The sequence below is a fragment of the Anomaloglossus baeobatrachus genome, chromosome 1 (genome assembly GCF_048569485.1).
Source record: "Anomaloglossus baeobatrachus isolate aAnoBae1 chromosome 1, aAnoBae1.hap1, whole genome shotgun sequence".
Taxonomy (NCBI): domain Eukaryota; kingdom Metazoa; phylum Chordata; class Amphibia; order Anura; family Aromobatidae; genus Anomaloglossus; species Anomaloglossus baeobatrachus.
In genome coordinates, this window is record NC_134353.1 from 815,053,833 (window position 1) to 815,070,138 (window position 16,306).

At 53.0% G+C, this 16,306-nt stretch overlaps 1 protein-coding gene across 1 annotated transcript in view; it reads left to right on the forward strand.

Moving 5' to 3' along the window:
* Window positions 1-16,306, forward strand: part of CHD1 (chromodomain helicase DNA binding protein 1) — a 295,481-nt gene that overhangs the window by 260,749 nt on the left and 18,426 nt on the right. The window contains exons 28-30 of the mRNA XM_075325063.1: window positions 110-260; window positions 13,524-13,643; window positions 14,653-14,811. Of these exons, the coding sequence (XP_075181178.1) occupies window positions 110-260; window positions 13,524-13,643; window positions 14,653-14,811 (430 nt within the window). The remainder of the gene's footprint in view (window positions 1-109; window positions 261-13,523; window positions 13,644-14,652; window positions 14,812-16,306) is intronic.

A 16,306-nucleotide genomic window follows, 5' to 3' on the forward strand; every position in this document is an offset into this window, starting at 1 on the left:
GATGTAATCAGATTTAAAGATTGATTTCCATCTACAGAACTCCTAATTTTATTTTTATTTGGTGTGTTTTCTGTGTAGTTTATGCTTTTTTTTTTTCTCTTCCTGATAGATATGCTATTCCTTGCCACACAAAAGCAGCACACTTTGACATTGACTGGAACAAAGTAGACGACTCAAATCTTTTAATTGGAATATATGAATATGGTTACGGCAGCTGGGAAATGATAAAAATGGATCCTGACCTCAACTTGACACAAAAGGTAAAATGCACTGCTCTGTGTAGTTAGCGTTGGTGTTTGGGCGAATACCGAAAGAAGCTGTATCCTCTCCAATACCCTTTACATATTAACGCGAAGACCCCATAGGTAAATTGTACCCCCCTCTCTGTGATACAAGCAGTGAGCCATTTATACCTGTACACCAGCCTCTGTAGAACTATAGCCAATCAATTGTTACATGATATCGGCTTACTACCAAGACCCCCACAAAAACGTTGATATTTTTTTTTATGCTAGAATGCATTGTGGATATAATTGATTTTTAATGTATATATTAAAAACAAAAAGTGAAAGAAAATTCCCCAAACCACATCGATTTGAGATAACTGGGTAGGTGATTATGTGTGCAATTGTAAGAACAATCGTGTCAAGAAGATCTCCAGTAGATAAAAGTAAAAACAGATGTAAGGGTTCCCAAAGACTTCTCTAATAGAAATCAAGAATAGAGCAAACATTGAGGCCAAGTATAAGTGCTCCAAATGTTCTATGTACCTCAGGCATATGTTCATATATAATACATACTGGATGGAACATATGCCCTGGGTACATAGCAACCTACCCTGAACACTGGCTTTTACTGGCCACGAAACTCGACACCCTAATGGATATCGATATGGTACGCGTGGCCACGTCGACTGATCCCTGTTTATCACCTAACCATTTTGTGGGAGTATGCTCAGAAGGGGGATATATACCAGTTATCCAAAAAGTGCCAATCCACATATGGCATCAAACTAAATAAGCTAGTTTTCTTCATCGTTCCTCATGGGAGACCCAGACCATGGGTGTATAGCTTCTGCCTCCGGAGGACACACAAAGTACTACACTAAAAAGTGTAGCTCCTCCCTCCGAGCATATACACCCCCTGGATGACCAAATCTAGCCAGTTCAATGCTTTGTGTTCAGGAGGATCACACATGCATTTTCATCTGATTTTTGATTTTAAAGAGTTGGAAGAAAAGCGGGTCCAAGCTGGACCTCCGGCATGTCCCTTCTCACCCCACTGTGTCGGCGGTGCTGTTAAGGTTGATTTCAAGGCTGGAGCCTTTACATGCCGCGCTCCTTCACCATCCCTCGGGCTCTGGCTTGAAGTGGGAGCCAGCACGGTTCTCACTGCTTTGCAGGAGACCGGTCTCCATCCGCAGCCCTCTCAGGACCCTGCCGGACGGAGCACTCATCCCTCAGGGACCTGGCCCTGCGTCTCTCAAGCTAAGTATTGAGACGTTATTGTCAGGGGGTCCCTTGCATTTTTTATTGTTGGGGAGAGTGTGTTAGTTATTTTGGTGACATTTCCAGCCGGTTCTCTGGGTTTCCCCTGAGACCCGCGCCGAGGGTGCCTGCTCGCCGGCCGCACTGTAAAATTTAGTCCCCGGCTTCAGCTGCGGCCTACTTTCGGTTTCACTGCCCCTGCATGTCAGTCAGGCAGAGGGACAGTGCGGCGCTGCCCACCGGCCGTTCAGCAGAGGGGAGGAAACTCCTCTCTGAGGAGATGTTTCCCTCCCCTGTATATCCCCTTGGCCCTCCGGTTCTCGCTCTTGGACTAGGCCCCGCCCCCCCTCCTCACTCCGGTGCCATTTTATCAGCGTTCTCACACTGATCGGCGCTGGCTGCTGCATCTCTGCAACCTGTCTGGGGGTCTGAGTTGTGGGATCCGGAGGGCACACAAATCGGTCTGGTAAGCCACAACCTCTGGTTGTGGACTTTATTATACACTCTCTGGGAGTCATTCTGAAGAGTGTGTTCTTACTGCAGAGCCCCCACCTCAGCAGCATGTCTCACACTAGGAGCAAGGCTGCAAGGCTGTACTCAATATGCACTACATGTAAGCTCGTACTGCCTGAACCGAGCACATATCCTCATTGTGATGCCTGCTCTAACATGGTGGTGCCTCAGCCTGGAGTCTCCCCAGTGGTCCCTCCGGCTGCTCCGGCCCCGGTGGCTGAACCCCCGGCTTGGGTAGAATTGTTTACTAAGTCTATCTCCCAGTCCTTTGCTGACTCCATGGGAGAGCTGTCCCGGACTCTGCTGAGCATGCATCAGCCCCCTTCACAGGGTGCCTCTGCTGCTTCGGCTCGCTCTCCAGAGCTCACAGAGGATTCTTCATCTGCTCCCAGACCCCGTCCTCCTAAAAGGAAACGCAGGGACCCCTCTCCTTCCTCGTCCCGCGGCTCCGATTCACGAGCCGATTCGCAGGACGAGGAGGATGTCTTTACTGGGGGCTCGGACGCTACCTCTGTGTGCCCCATTGATCTGACTGAGGGGGATGCAGATGTTAGTGATTTGATTGCGTCCATTAATACTGTTCTGGACCTCAATCCGCCAGTATCAGAGGAGCAACCCTCTCTGGCAGAAAAGCACCAGTTTACTTTGCCTAAGAGACCAAGGAGTGTGTTCTTTAACCACTCCAGTTTTCAGACCACTGTGTCCAAGCCCAGAGCCTGTCCTGACAAACGCTTTCCTAAGCGTGGTTCTGATGACCGTTTTCCTTTTCCACCAGATGTGGTCAAGGAGTGGGCTCTCTCACCAAAGGTGGACCCTCCGGTGTCTAGACTCTCAGCCCGGACAGTTGTATCTGTGGCTGATGGCACCTCACTCAAGGATCCCACTGACCGCCAGGTTGACCTCCTGGCCAAGTCTGTCTATGAGGCGACAGGGGCCTCGTTCTCCCCATCTTTTGCAGCAGTGTGGGCTCTCAAAGCCATCTCTGCTTCTCTGGAGGAGATGCATACCCTCACTAGGGACTCTATGCCTGAATTGGTTGCTTTAACTTCCCAAGCTTCAGCCTTTTCAGCCTACGCCATGTCTGCTATGCTGGAGGCCTCTCACCGCACTGCGGTGGCCTCTGCCAATTCCCTCGCTATCCGCAGGATCTTGTGGCTTCGTGAGTGGAAGGCGGATGCTTCCTCAAAGAAGTACCTTGCTGGGCTCCCATTTGCTGGGTCCAGGCTGTTCGGTGAACAGCTGGATGAAATTATTAAGGAGGCTACTGGCGGGAAGAGTACTTCCTTGCCACAGACTAAAGCCAGGAAACCTGTCCAGGGCAGGAACCAGTCGAGGTTTCGTTCCTTTCGTTCCTCTAACTGGTCATCCTCTAAGCCCTCGGCCTCATCCACTAACTCGGCCAAGGACCAGAAGCCCACCTGGCGCAAGAAGCCGCGTCCACAAGGGTCCGCAGGAGCTGCTGCCACCAAGGCAGCCTCCTCTTGACTATCTGGCCGAGCCAGCAACGTCCTTGGTCGGTGGCAGGCTCTCCCACTTTGGCGACGTGTGGTTTCAACACGTCTCCGACCAGTGGGTGCGGGATATCATCTCCCACGGCTACAGGATAGATTTCTCTTCCAGCCCGCCAAACAGATTTTTTCTGTTAACTCCCCCCTGCTCCAAGGCCGCCGCCTTCTCTCAGGCCGTGGCATCCTTGCAGGCCAACGGAGTAATTGTGCCAGTTCCCGCCAGGGAACGGTTCAGAGGTTTCTATTCAAATCTCTTCCTAGTCCCCAAAAAGGACGGTTCCTTCCGGCCCATCCTGGATCTCAAGCTTCTCAACAAGCATGTTCAGGTGCGGCATTTTCGCATGGAGTCTCTGCGATCAGTCATTGCCTCAATGACCCAAGGAGATTTCCTGGCATCCATCGACATCAGAGATGCCTATCTGCATGTGCCAATTGCAGTTTCACACCAGCGTTGGCTACGTTTTGCAATTGGAGAGGAACATTTCCAATTCGTGGCTCTCCCCTTCGGGTTAGCCACAGCCCCTCGAGTATTCACCAAGGTCATGGCAGCAGTGGTTGCGGTCCTGCACCTCCAGGGGTTGGCAGTAATTCCTTACCTGGACGACCTTCTTGTCAAGGCTTCATCCAGCGCACACTGTCTCGCTCACTCTCGCCACTCTTGTTCAATTCGGGTGGCTTGTCAATCTGCCCAAGTCCACTCTGACCCCGACCCAAAAACTCACGTACCTAGGGATGCAATTCGAAACTGCCGGCACTTGTCAAGCTGCCCTTAGTCAAACAGCAGTCCCTCCATCTGGCGGTGCGCTCTCTGTTGAGGCCCCGCCGTCACTCCATCAGGCACCTTATGCAGGTGCTGGGTCAGATGGTGGCGTCAATGGAAGCGGTTCCCTTTGCCCAGTTCCATCTGCGTCCTCTGCAGCTGGACATTCTCCGCTGTTGGGACAAGCGGATTTCTTCCTTGCACAGGTTGGTGGCTCTGTCGCCACAAGCCAGGAGCTCTCTTCAGTGGTGGCTTCGGCCTCTCTCTCTGTCTCAGGGACGACCCTTTCTGACCCCATCCTGGGTGATCCTCACCACGGATGCCAGTCTTTCTGGCTGGGGAGCAGTATTTCTCCACAACCGAGCACAGGGCATTTGGACTCCGTCCGAATCAGCCCTCTCGATCAATGTGCTGGAAATCAGAGCTGTGCTCCTAGCTCTCGTAGCCTTTCACCACCTGTTGGCGGGCAAGCACATTCGAGTCCAGTCAGACAACGCGACAGCAGTTGCCTACATCAATCACCAGGGCGGGACTCGCAGCCGCCTGGCAATGTTGGAGGTTCAACGCATCCTGCAGTGGACTGAGGACTCCAAGTCCACCATATCCGCAGTCCATATCCCAGGCGTGGAAAACTGGGAGGCAGATTATCTCAGCCGTCAAACCGTGGACAGCGGCGAGTGGGCTCTGCATCAGGCAGTGTTCCGGTCGATCTGCCGCAAGTGGGGCACTCCGGAAGTGGATCTAATGGCATCCCGGCACAACAACAAGGTCCCGGTTTACGTGGCTCACTCCCACGATCCTCAGGCCTTTGCAGCGGACGCGCTGGTTCAGGATTGGTCCCAGTTTCGTCTGGCTTACGTGTTTCCCCCCTCTAGCTCTCTTGCCCAGAGTCCTGCGCAAGATCAGAATGGAGGGCCGTCGGGTCATACTCATCGCCCCAGACTGGCCCAGGCGAGCTTGGTACCCAGACCTGCTCCGTCTGTCCGTAGAGGTGCCGTGGCGTCTTCCGGACCGCCCAGACCTTCTCTCTCAAGGTCCGTTTTTCCGCCAGAATTCTGCGGCTCTCAGATTGACGGCGTGGCTCTTGAGTCCTGGATCCTGACGGCTTCCGGCATTCCTCCCGAAGTCATCTCCACTATGACTCAGGCTCGGAAGTCTTCCTCGGCAAAAATTTACCACAGGACTTGGAGAATTTTCCTGTCCTGGTGTCGTTCTTCCGGCCATGCTCCTTGGCCTTTTTCCTTGCCAACCATCCTGTCCTTTCTACAGTCCGGTCTGCAGCTAGGACTATCCCTCAATTCTCTTAAGGGACAGGTCTCGGCTCTGTCAGTGTTCTTTCAGCGGCGTATCGCCCGACTGGCTCAGGTGCGCACCTTCATGCAGGGCGCATCTCACATCATTCCACCTTACCGGCGGCCTTTGGATCCCTGGGACCTTAATCTGGTCCTCACGGCCTTACAGAAAGCCCCCTTTGAGCCTCTTAGGGAAGTTTCTTTGTTTCGACTTTCACAGAAAGTCGTCTTTCTGGTGGCCATAACTTCTCTCAGGAGAGTCTCTGATTTGGCCGCGCTCTCTTCGGAGTCACCTTTTTTGGTTTTTCACCAAGACAAGGTAGTTCTCCGTCCGACTCCGGACTTTCTTCCTAAGGTGGTGTCTCCTTTCCACCTTAACCAGGACATTTCATTGCCTTCCTTTTGTCCGGCCCCTGTTCATCGCTTTGAGAAAGCGTTGCATACTTTAGATCTGGTGCGGGCGCTCCGGATCTATGTGTCACGCACCGCCGCTCTTAGGCGGTGCACCTCTCTTTTTGTGCTGACCACAGGTCAGCGCAAGGGTCTCTCGGCTTCTAAACCGACCCTAGCTCGTTGGATTAGGTCGGCCATATCCGATGCCTACCAGAGTACTCAGGTGCCTCCCCCGCCGGGGATCAAGGCACACTCGACCAGAGCTGTCTGTGCCTCTTGGGCTTTCAGGCACCAGGCTACGGCTCAGCAGGTCTGTCAGGCTGCCACTTGGTCTAGTCTGCACACCTTTTCAAAGCACTACCAAGTGCATGCTGATGCTTCGGCAGATGCGAGCTTGGGCAGACGCATCCTTCAGGCGGCTGTCGCCCATTTGTGAAGTTAGGTTTTGCCTACTTCTCAGTTTTCTGTTTATTTCCCACCCATGGACTGCTTTGAGACGTCCCATGGTCTGGGTCTCCCATAAGGAACGATGAAGAAAAAGAGAATTTTGTTTACTTACCGTAAATTCTTTTTCTTATAGTTCCGACATGGGAGACCCAGCACCCTCCCTGTTGCCTGTTGGCAGTTTTCTTGTTCCGTGTGTTTTCACTGGCTGTTGTTGTAGTCAGAGGTTCCGGTTGTTCCGGGTTTTGCTCTGTCTCTACTTGTGGGTGGATGTCCTCCTTCAGCTTTTGCACTAAACTGGCTAGATTTGGTCATCCAGGGGGTGTATATGCTCGGAGGGAGGAGCTACACTTTTTAGTGTAGTACTTTGTGTGTCCTCCGGAGGCAGAAGCTATACACCCATGGTCTGGGTCTCCCATGTCGGAACTATAAGAAAAAGAATTTACGGTAAGTAAACAAAATTCTCTTTTTTGAGACTAAGTCTTAACAAAAAAAGCTCTTGTCTTGAGGAGGCGCACTGCATTATTCAGATATGTAAAGCCTCATCAGGCAACTGGAGAGGGAGTTGTGACGCGTGTGGTCTTCTCTGGCACCCATGATTCCCTGCCCACTTATCTGATTGATATGGTTAAGGAATCTTCTTTGACTTTTTATTCTAGGACCAGATGTTTATATAATTGTTTTTTAGAGAATTGTTTTCTCCGGATTTTTTTTTTCCAGTCTTTCAGTCTTTTTGTCTGCCTAGGGCTATTCTTATTGTAATCAACTGTTTCTAATGTGGCTTGTATTTGATATCCTCTCTTCTTTGCCGGTAGACTTTTATTTGGCAATTAGGTTCCATATATTTTCTTTCTTTTCAGTGCGCATCACTGATTCACCCCAGGGCTATGGGGTACTGTATCACGGGCTGTATATTTATGGGGAGCAGTTCACTGGGTGGCCATTGCCCGGTTCTGTGACCCTGGGGGTGGCTTGAAAGGGGTTATGTACATGGGAATGATATAGTTTTTGTCGTGACGCCACTTGCGTGTTGCGGCTATATGGATGGAGCCGCCGCTGCACAGTCTCTCTGGGGCTGGTTTTAATGGCAACCTGGATGTTGGGCCCTCCGCAAGTAGGGCCAGTCCACAGGGAGGGGTAGGTGATGGAGTTAGGCGCGGAAAGAAGGTAGGCCACACAAGGGATTGCAGTGTAACTGGTTTCTTTACTCACAGCGTTGTTATGGCTGGCAACCAGGGCTGTATTTTGCCTTTGTGCTGCCCTAGGCACTTTAAGTGGTCGCGCCCCTTAGTGACAACGTAAAACTGAGTTTTCGCACACGACATCTGTTTAAGGCAGATCTACTCTGTAAAACACTTTAAAAAGTATCAATGAGAAACGAAGGGCACTAACCCCCCCCCCCCAATGGGGATCACCACAGGCACATCAAAACATAGCATGAGTATAAAATATTCCCACCACACCGTCCCCACTTATATACTGTGACTATAACACTGCCCCTAATAAACTACACACTGCCCTCCCTTATAAATTATACCCACCACACCTTCCTCAATTATGAAATATGATCTGCACATTGACCTCACATCATGCTGCCCCCTCCTCAGTGTCCCATGCATGCTGCCCCCTCCTCAGTGTCCCATGCATGCTGCCCCCTCCTCACAATGTCCCATGCATGCTGCCCCCTCCTCACAATGTCCCATGCATATTGCCCCCTCCTCACAATGTCCCATGCATGCTGCCCCCTCCTCACAATGTCCCATGCATGCTGCCCCTTCCTCACAATGTCCCATGCATGCTGCCCCCTCCTCAGTGTCCCATGCATGCTGCCCCCTCCTCACAATGTCGCATGCATGCTGCCCCCTCCTCACAATGTCCCATGCATGCTGCCCCCTCCTCACAATGTCCCATGCATGCTGCCCCCTCCTCACAATATCCCATGCATGCTGCCCCCTCCTCACAATGTCCCATGCATGCTGCCCCCTCCTCACAATGTCCCATGCATGCTGCCCCCTCCTCACAATGTCCCATGCATGCTGCCCCCTCCTCACAATGTCCCATGCATGCTGCCCCCTCCTCACAGTGTCCCATGCATGCTGCCCCCTCCTCACAGTGTCCCATGCATGCTGCCCCCCTCCTCACAGTGTCCCATGCATGCTGCCCCCCTCCTCACAGTGTCCCATGCATGCTGCCCCCTCCTCACAGTGTCCCATGCATGCTGCCCCCTCCTCACAGTGTCCCATGCATGCTGCCCTCTCCTCACAGTGTCCCATGCATGCTGCCCCCTCCTCACAGTGTCCCATGCATGCTGCCCCCTCCTTACAGTGTCCCATGCATGCTGCCCCCTCCTCACAATGTCCCATGCATGCTGCCCCCTCCTCAAAGTGTCCCATGCATGCTGCCCCCTCCTGACAGTGTCCCATGCATGCTGTCCCCTCCTCAGTGTCCCATGCATGCTGCCCCCTCCTGACAGTGTCCCATGCATGCTGCCCCCTCCTGACAGTGTCCCATGCATGCTGCCCCCTCCTTACAGTGTCCCATGCATGCTGCCCCCTCCTCACAGTGTCCCATGCATGCTGCCCCCTCCTGACAGTGTCCCATGCATGCTGCCCCCTCCTGACAGTGTCCCATGCATGCTGCCCCCTCCTTACAGTGTCCCATGCATGCTGCCCCCTCCTCACAGTGTCCCATGCATGCTGGCCCCTCCTGACAGTGTCCCATGCATGCTGCCCCCTCCTCACAATGTCCCATGCATGCTGCCCCCTCCTCACAGTGTCCCATGCATGCTGCCCCCTCCTCACAATGTCCCATGCATGCTGCCCCCTCCTCACAGTGTCCCATGCATGCTGCCCCCTCCTGACAGTGTCCCATGCATGCTGTCCCCTCCTGACAGTGTCCCATGCATGCTGTCCCCTCCTCAGTGTCCCATGCATGCTGCCCCCTCCTGACAGTGTCCCATGCATGCTGCCCCCTGCTGACAGTGTCCCATGCATGCTGCCCCCTCCTGACAGTGTCCCATGCATGCTGCCCCCTCCTCACAATGTCCCATGCATGCTGCCCCCTCCTCACAATGTCCCATGCATGCTGCCCCTCTCCATGAGCTCCTAATGCTGCCTTCCTCTTTTCCATAATGACATCTCCATGCTGCCCCACTCATCATACTAAGACCACCACACTAGCGCTTATGCTGAGACACACACACACACACCCCCACACACACACACACACACACACTACCCCACTCTTGATATTGACTCCCCTACATTGTTCCACTCCATACTGAGCCCACACATGCTGCCCCTTCTCCATAATGAGCTCCCAATGCTGCCCCCCTCCTATTCTGAGTCCTTACACCCCCCCCCCATCGATATTGTCATTGCTCTATCCCTCAACCCTTGTCCTCTGTCTCTAGCATTGGCCCCTCTCTTCCATTCCCCCAGCAGCAGCCTCTCTCCCCCCGCCTCCAGCAGCAGCCTCTCCCCTAGCATCAGCCTCTCTCACCCCAGCATCAGCCTCTCTCCCCCCAGCCTCCCTCAGCATCAGCCTCCCTGCTCCCAACTTACCCCAGCATCAGCCTCTCTCCTCCCATCCTCCCCCAGCATGAGACTCCTCCAGCATCAGCCTCTCTCCTCCCAGCGTCCCCCCGCATGAGCCTCCTCCAGCATCAGCCTCTCTCCTCCCAACCTCCCCCAGCATCAGCCTCCCTGCTCCCAGCTTCCCTCCAGCATCAGCCTCCCTCCTCCCAGCCTCCCCCAGCATCAGCCTCCCCCAACATCAGCCTCCCTCCTCCCAGCCTCCCCCAACATCAGCCTCCCTCCTACCAGCCTCCCCCAGCATCAGCCTCCCTCCTCCCAGCCCCCCTCCTCCAAGCCTCCCCCAGCATCAGCCTCCCAGAGCATCAGCCTCCCTCCTCCCCCTCCCAGCCTCCCCCAGCATCAGCCTCTCTCCTCCCAGCCTCCCCCAGCATCAGCCTCCCTGCTCCCAGCTTCCCCCAGTATCAGCCTCCCTCCTACCAGCCTCCCCCAGCATCAGCCTCCCTCCTACCAGCCTCCCCCAGCATCAGCCTCCCTCCTCCCAGCCTCCCCCAGCATCAGCCTCCCAGAGCATCAGCCTCCCTCCTCCCCCTCCCAGCCTCCCCCAGCATCAGCCTCCCTCCTCCCAGCCTCCCCCAGCATCAGCCTCCCCCAGCATCAGCCTCCCTCCTCCCAACCTCCCTCAGCATCAGCCTCCCTCCTCCCAACCTCCCTCAGCATCAGCCTCCCTCCTCCCAACCTCCCCCAGCATCAGCCTCCCTCCTCTCAGCCTCCCCCAGCATCAGCCTCCCTCCTCCTAGCCTCCCCCAGCATTAGCCTCCCTCCTCCCAGCCTCCCCCAGCATCAGCCTCCCTCCTCCCTCAGCCTCCCTCCTCCAAGTCTCCCTCAGCATCAGCTTCCCTCCTCCAACCCTCCCCCTCCCAGCCTCCCTCAGCATCAGCCTCCCTCAGCATCAGCCTCCCTCAGCATCAGCCTCTCTCCTCCCAGCCTCCCCCAGCATCTGCCTCTCTCCTCCCAGCCTCAGCCTCTCAGCCTCTCTCTCCCCCCCAGCCTCCCCCCAGCCTCAGCCTCTCTCTCTCCCCAGCCTCCCCCCCAGCCTCAGCCTCTCTCTCCCAGCCTCCCCCCCAGCCTCAGCCTCTCTCTCTCCCCAGCCTCCCCCCCAGCCCCAGCCTCTCTCTCTCCCCCCAGCCTCCCTCTCCCCCAGCATCAGCCTCTCTCCTCTCAGCCTCTCTCTCCCCCCAGCCTCCCCCCCAGCTTCAGCCTCTCTCTTCTCCCAGCCTCAGCCTTCCTCCCCCCAGCCTCTCTCTCCCCCCAGCCTCCCCCCCAGCTTCAGCCTCTCTCTCCTCCCAGCCTCAGCCTCTCTCCCCCCAGCCTCCCCCCCCCAGCCTCAGCCTCTCTCCCCCCAGCCTCAGCCTCTCTCTCCCCCCAGCCTCAGCGTTTTTCCCCCCAGCCTCCCTCTCCCCCAGCCTCAGCCTCTCTCCCCCCAGCCTCAGACTCTCTTCACAGCCTCCCCCCAGCCTAAGCCTCTCTCTCTTCCCAGCCTCCGCCTCTTTCTCTTCCCAGCCTCTCTCTCTTCCCAGCCTCCCCCAGCCTCAGCCTCTCTTCCCCTTGCATGATTATAGTGGACAAAAAGAGGCATCGCCACGATCATCAACTAACCTGTAAGGAGCCCATACATTCTAGGCTCTGCCTCTGCCTTACCTGCTCCTGTGCCCGCCGCCCTGCTCTGGCTGGCTCCAGCTTCAGACGCGTCCTCCTCCGCGGCGTGTGTCGTCTGCAGCATTGGACGCTGCAGCACGGGGCAGTCGGCTGATTGTCGCGCCCGCGCGCCTCTGACCCCGGAAGTTAAGACGATGGAACTTCCGGGGTTAATCAGCTCACTATTATCTATTATCTACTATTATCACTACTAGGGACGGAAAAAAAAAAAAATTTATATATATTTTTTTTTTTTCTTGCTGCCAGAAAGTGCCGCCCCCCGCAACGTGCCGCCCTAGGCACGGGACCACGGGTGCCTAGTGGCAAATACGGCCCTGCTGGCAACGCGAAGAAGGCTGGTCTTCACCACTGGTCCCCTTAGTCCCAGTGGCGATGTGGTGACCTGGTGGCTTCTTTCCCCTGCACCTGTCTTTTTGGTGGGTCCCCGTGGCTTGGAGCATCTGGGGGTCTCCTCCTGTTTGTCTCTCAGTCTCTGGTCCGTACGGCAGGCAGTTTGAAACCTGTAGCGTCGATGTTCCGTTCTGGTCCCTGGTTCTCCCGTCACTGCTGGTGCCCCCGGACTTTACGATCAGTGAGGTCCTGGATGGTCCCCTCACTGTGCACATTTTATCAGGTCTGCCTGGAGCGTTTACCTGACCCTAAGGCTCTGTACGCCGTCGGTGCTATGGTTCTGGGAGTACTTCTCCATACTCCACCGGCAACCACACACCTGGGCCCACAGGTCACCGCTACACTCCCCCGTGTCAGTGCGGTTGCGTGCGACTCCTCTCACTTCCACTTGCTGACTGTCTGACCCCTCCTCCCTGCCTGTCGTCTAATGGACTGGATCGGCTCCACCCCTAGGTGGCCATCCATTGGGTCCAACCCTAGTCTGTCACCAGTCGTTGGGGAAGGGAAAAAACAGGGATTATAAAGTGTTCTGGTGTTACCAGCACTGGTCTTCTGGGTCCCTGGAGGTAGGCCCTGCATCTTTGACAGGATACAGTACCTTGTAGCTCCTGATGGCTTCATGGGCGCTAAATCACCAACTTTTTTCAGTGTAGTTCTTGTCCCAATAGTGTTTTTAAGACTTCATATCATGAAACATCTGTTTGTTTTTAGATGCTTAGATCCCTACAATTGAAAACTTATCCCCCCCCCCATCCTTCCCGATAATATGCTATTGTAATTGTTTAATGAATGTAAAGTGCAGGAAAATTAATAAAAATTACTAAAGTTGTAAGAGAAACTTGTATATTTGTGAAATGAGAAAAGGTGCAGAATCTTCCAGCTAATTTCTAACAGCTTCAAATCCGTGGAATAAACTGCAGTACCACTTGGTTATAAAAGCTTGACCCCATCAATAGGGGATAAATGTATGTCGACTGAAAGCTCCCACACTAGGGTCCCACCCATCAGTAGAATAGGGGGCCCATGTCCCCAGTATGAATGAAGTATGAGTCACATGTGCAAACTAAGAGATGTAGCTGTATTCCAGTTCTATAGACCTTGAATGTAGCAGTAGTGCCCATGTGCATACACCATGTCTATGCCATACAAAAGGGGATGTGAGATCCCCAGATGGAATTCATCAGTGTTTACACCAATTTTGTGCTGTATATAAGTTACCAATTTAGATTTACCCTTAAGAGGGTAAGATTTTTTTTTTTTTTGACATGGTGGGGGTTGTAGTATAGACATCTCAAAGGTGCACCAAATTTATGAAAAGATGTGCAACTTTTCCATGTTTTCCCACAGGATTTTATTTCCCATGTAGATGCTAAATTGATAATGACTCATATGTCAGTTTTATATTCCTGACCATAGTGCCAAAGGGTTTGGTTGTGATGAGTGACTTTAACCTTCATTTTATGATTGTTTATCTTCTTTTTTAGATATTACCTGATGATCCAGATAAGAAGCCTCAAGCTAAGCAATTACAGACAAGAGCAGACTACCTCATTAAACTGCTGAGCAAGGACCTGGCTAAAAAAGAAGCACAACGGCTTTCAGGAGTGAGTTTTAATTTCTGAACTCTCTAAAGAATCGGTAGAAGTTCTGAGAACATTTTCATTTTAATACTGTGTTTCCTGGAAAATAAGCCCTAGTAGGAGTTATAGCCCTAACCTGAAAATAATCCCTAGTCGCGGATCTATAATAAAGTGTCCATGCAGCTAAAAAAAAGATACCGCATTATAGAAAGCAGTGTCCCACCCCCAAAAAAAGAAGACAGAAGACCCCCACAATCATACTGAACAGACACCGAACGGGAGGAGGTACAATGGAACGCCTCAAGGACCTGCGATGGAACGCACACCCACACACATCAGATTACGCACACAATCGCACATCAGATTGCGCACACAATTGCACATCAGATGATACCTATTGCTTCTGGCCAGCAGACGTAGTGCAGTGGAGCTCGAAGACCTGCAGTGCAAGGCCTCAATGCGTTCCTCCACAGGTCCTTGATGCATTCCACCACATGTGCTCCACTGCACTGCGTCCCAGGTGCCAGCGGTGTGTGTGTGTCGGCTACAAGCAGAGGAGGACCGCGTAGAGTATACCTGCAGGTAGTGATGCAAATGTCTGGGGTCTGCTAAGTAAGAGTTTCCTTTGGTAGTGGTGGGGGTGTCTGCTTTTTTGGGGAAGGGAGAGCGCAGTAAACTTGCCCCCAACCGCTTTTCTCCAAGATTAAGCCCTAGTGCATTTTTCGGAGCCAAAAATAATATATAAGTCAGTGTGTTCTTTTCAGGGAGGTAGGATATGTTACTGACATCTTCATCTGTCCCTATTTGGGCTCACAATCTAATTTTCCTATCAGTAAGTCTTTGGAGTGTGGGAGGAAACTGGAAAACCAGGAGGAAACCCACACAAACACAGGGAGAACATACAAAGTCCTTGCAGATGGATTTTGTTTAGTGATTTACATTATGTGCAAGAAAGTTATGAGCAATAATAAATTCTGTATTCATTGTTTACATTTTTCAGCTTAGCTTTTCTAACATCTCAACTTTATTGTAGGGAAGCTCGAAACGAAGAAAAACCAGAGCAAAGAAGAGTAAAACAGTGAAACCTGTGAAAATTGAAGAAGTCAAAAGTGAATCCTCATCGCCAACCTCAGAAAAATCAGAGGAAGAGGAGGAGGAAGAAGAGGAAGATGAGGAGGAAGAGGACGACAAGGCAAGTTTAGTAAATGCCCTTTAATGTTTTGTCACCGAGAGAACCTTCAGTCACTGGATTCAACAGGCGCATTATACTATATGAAAGTGTCGTGGGTGGGGGACAGATCACACCCGGGGGGCCGCACGAGGCACTTGGATCCGGGCGGTGGCTGTGGCAGCCGGATCCGGGGCTCGTGCAGCCGTCCGTCGCCCACGAGTGAAAAGGGGGTTTATTTACAAGGGAAATTTTCTGTGACTCCACCCATGGGTTGCGGTGATGAGATGGTGGCACCGCCGCTGCCTCTGGGGACAGTGCCCGGGACCGATGGTGTAGGGCAGCAAGATGGTATCCCCTCCACGGGTAGGGGAGGTGTAGTCCCGGGGCCCAGTTGGGAGTTGTGGTGGTGGCAGGAATAGCACAGCGGAACGCCGTCCGCAGAATTGGACCGGAGGGGACTGGTGTACTCACTCTGAGGATGACGCAGGAACTTCACACAAGTCCATGAAGTAAACCAGAAATTGCCGGTGTCAGTGGGCCCTTGGGTGGGTGGTGCTCGGATCCACACACGGTACAATAGAGCAGAGCCCTCTCTCCTGCACACAGTTGAAAGTCACTTTAACTGCTCTGCTTGGAACGGGGGAAGTCCACATCCCTGCACTAGTCCGGATTCCCGCTCACAATACCGGCGGGCCACTACCCTGTCCCGGTCCACTTCGGGTTCCTTCTTACCGCTCAACTTGTTCCAGCAATCCCAGAGCTCACTTTCTCTTCAGTTCCCTGAGCTTACTCCTCACTTCAGCTCCCAGAACTTGGCTCACACTGCACGCTTCCACGGCAGTCCCGGAGCTCCAACCCCTGTCTGCTCTGCTCTCCACTTCCTACTGCCTGTTTTCTCCCCAGACACTTCATATCCCCTGAGTGGGCGTCCCTACTGTTTTAGGTAGGGGGGTGTCTGTTGAATTGTACCAGTGTGGGATCAGGTGATAACAAGGAGGATTAACTCTTTTGTGACTACCTGGTTTTGCCAGGGCGTCACAAAAGAGCATGAAAAACCTGACCAAATCAGCACTCAATAATAGTGATGTTTGAGGCTGATAATGGTCACTAGGGAAAGCCACATGAATCTGGACAGATCCAAATTAAATGAAATAAGCCTATTAAAATATAGATAACAGATATTCGCCTTCTGCAGCACAGCCATCCCAGCGATGTGTTGCTCTCCTGGGATACATGCGACGGCTGCAGGGCTCACGGTACATAACAATCGCCGGCTGCTATTGAGCTGCGGCCTTCTCGCTTATTTTACTTTGTATGATTTTTGACAAGGGCAAGTTAGAGTCCAGCAGCCCAAAAGCAGCTGCTGATTTTTTTATGTGAGCTGTACAGCCAATGTTGTGCATACACCAGAAGACTGCGCCAATATGGCTGGAATAGGGACCGTGCATAAGGGAAGTATATGTTGTTTCTATTTTACAATGGAGACTACTTATTATAAAGGGGTTGTACAGGTTAT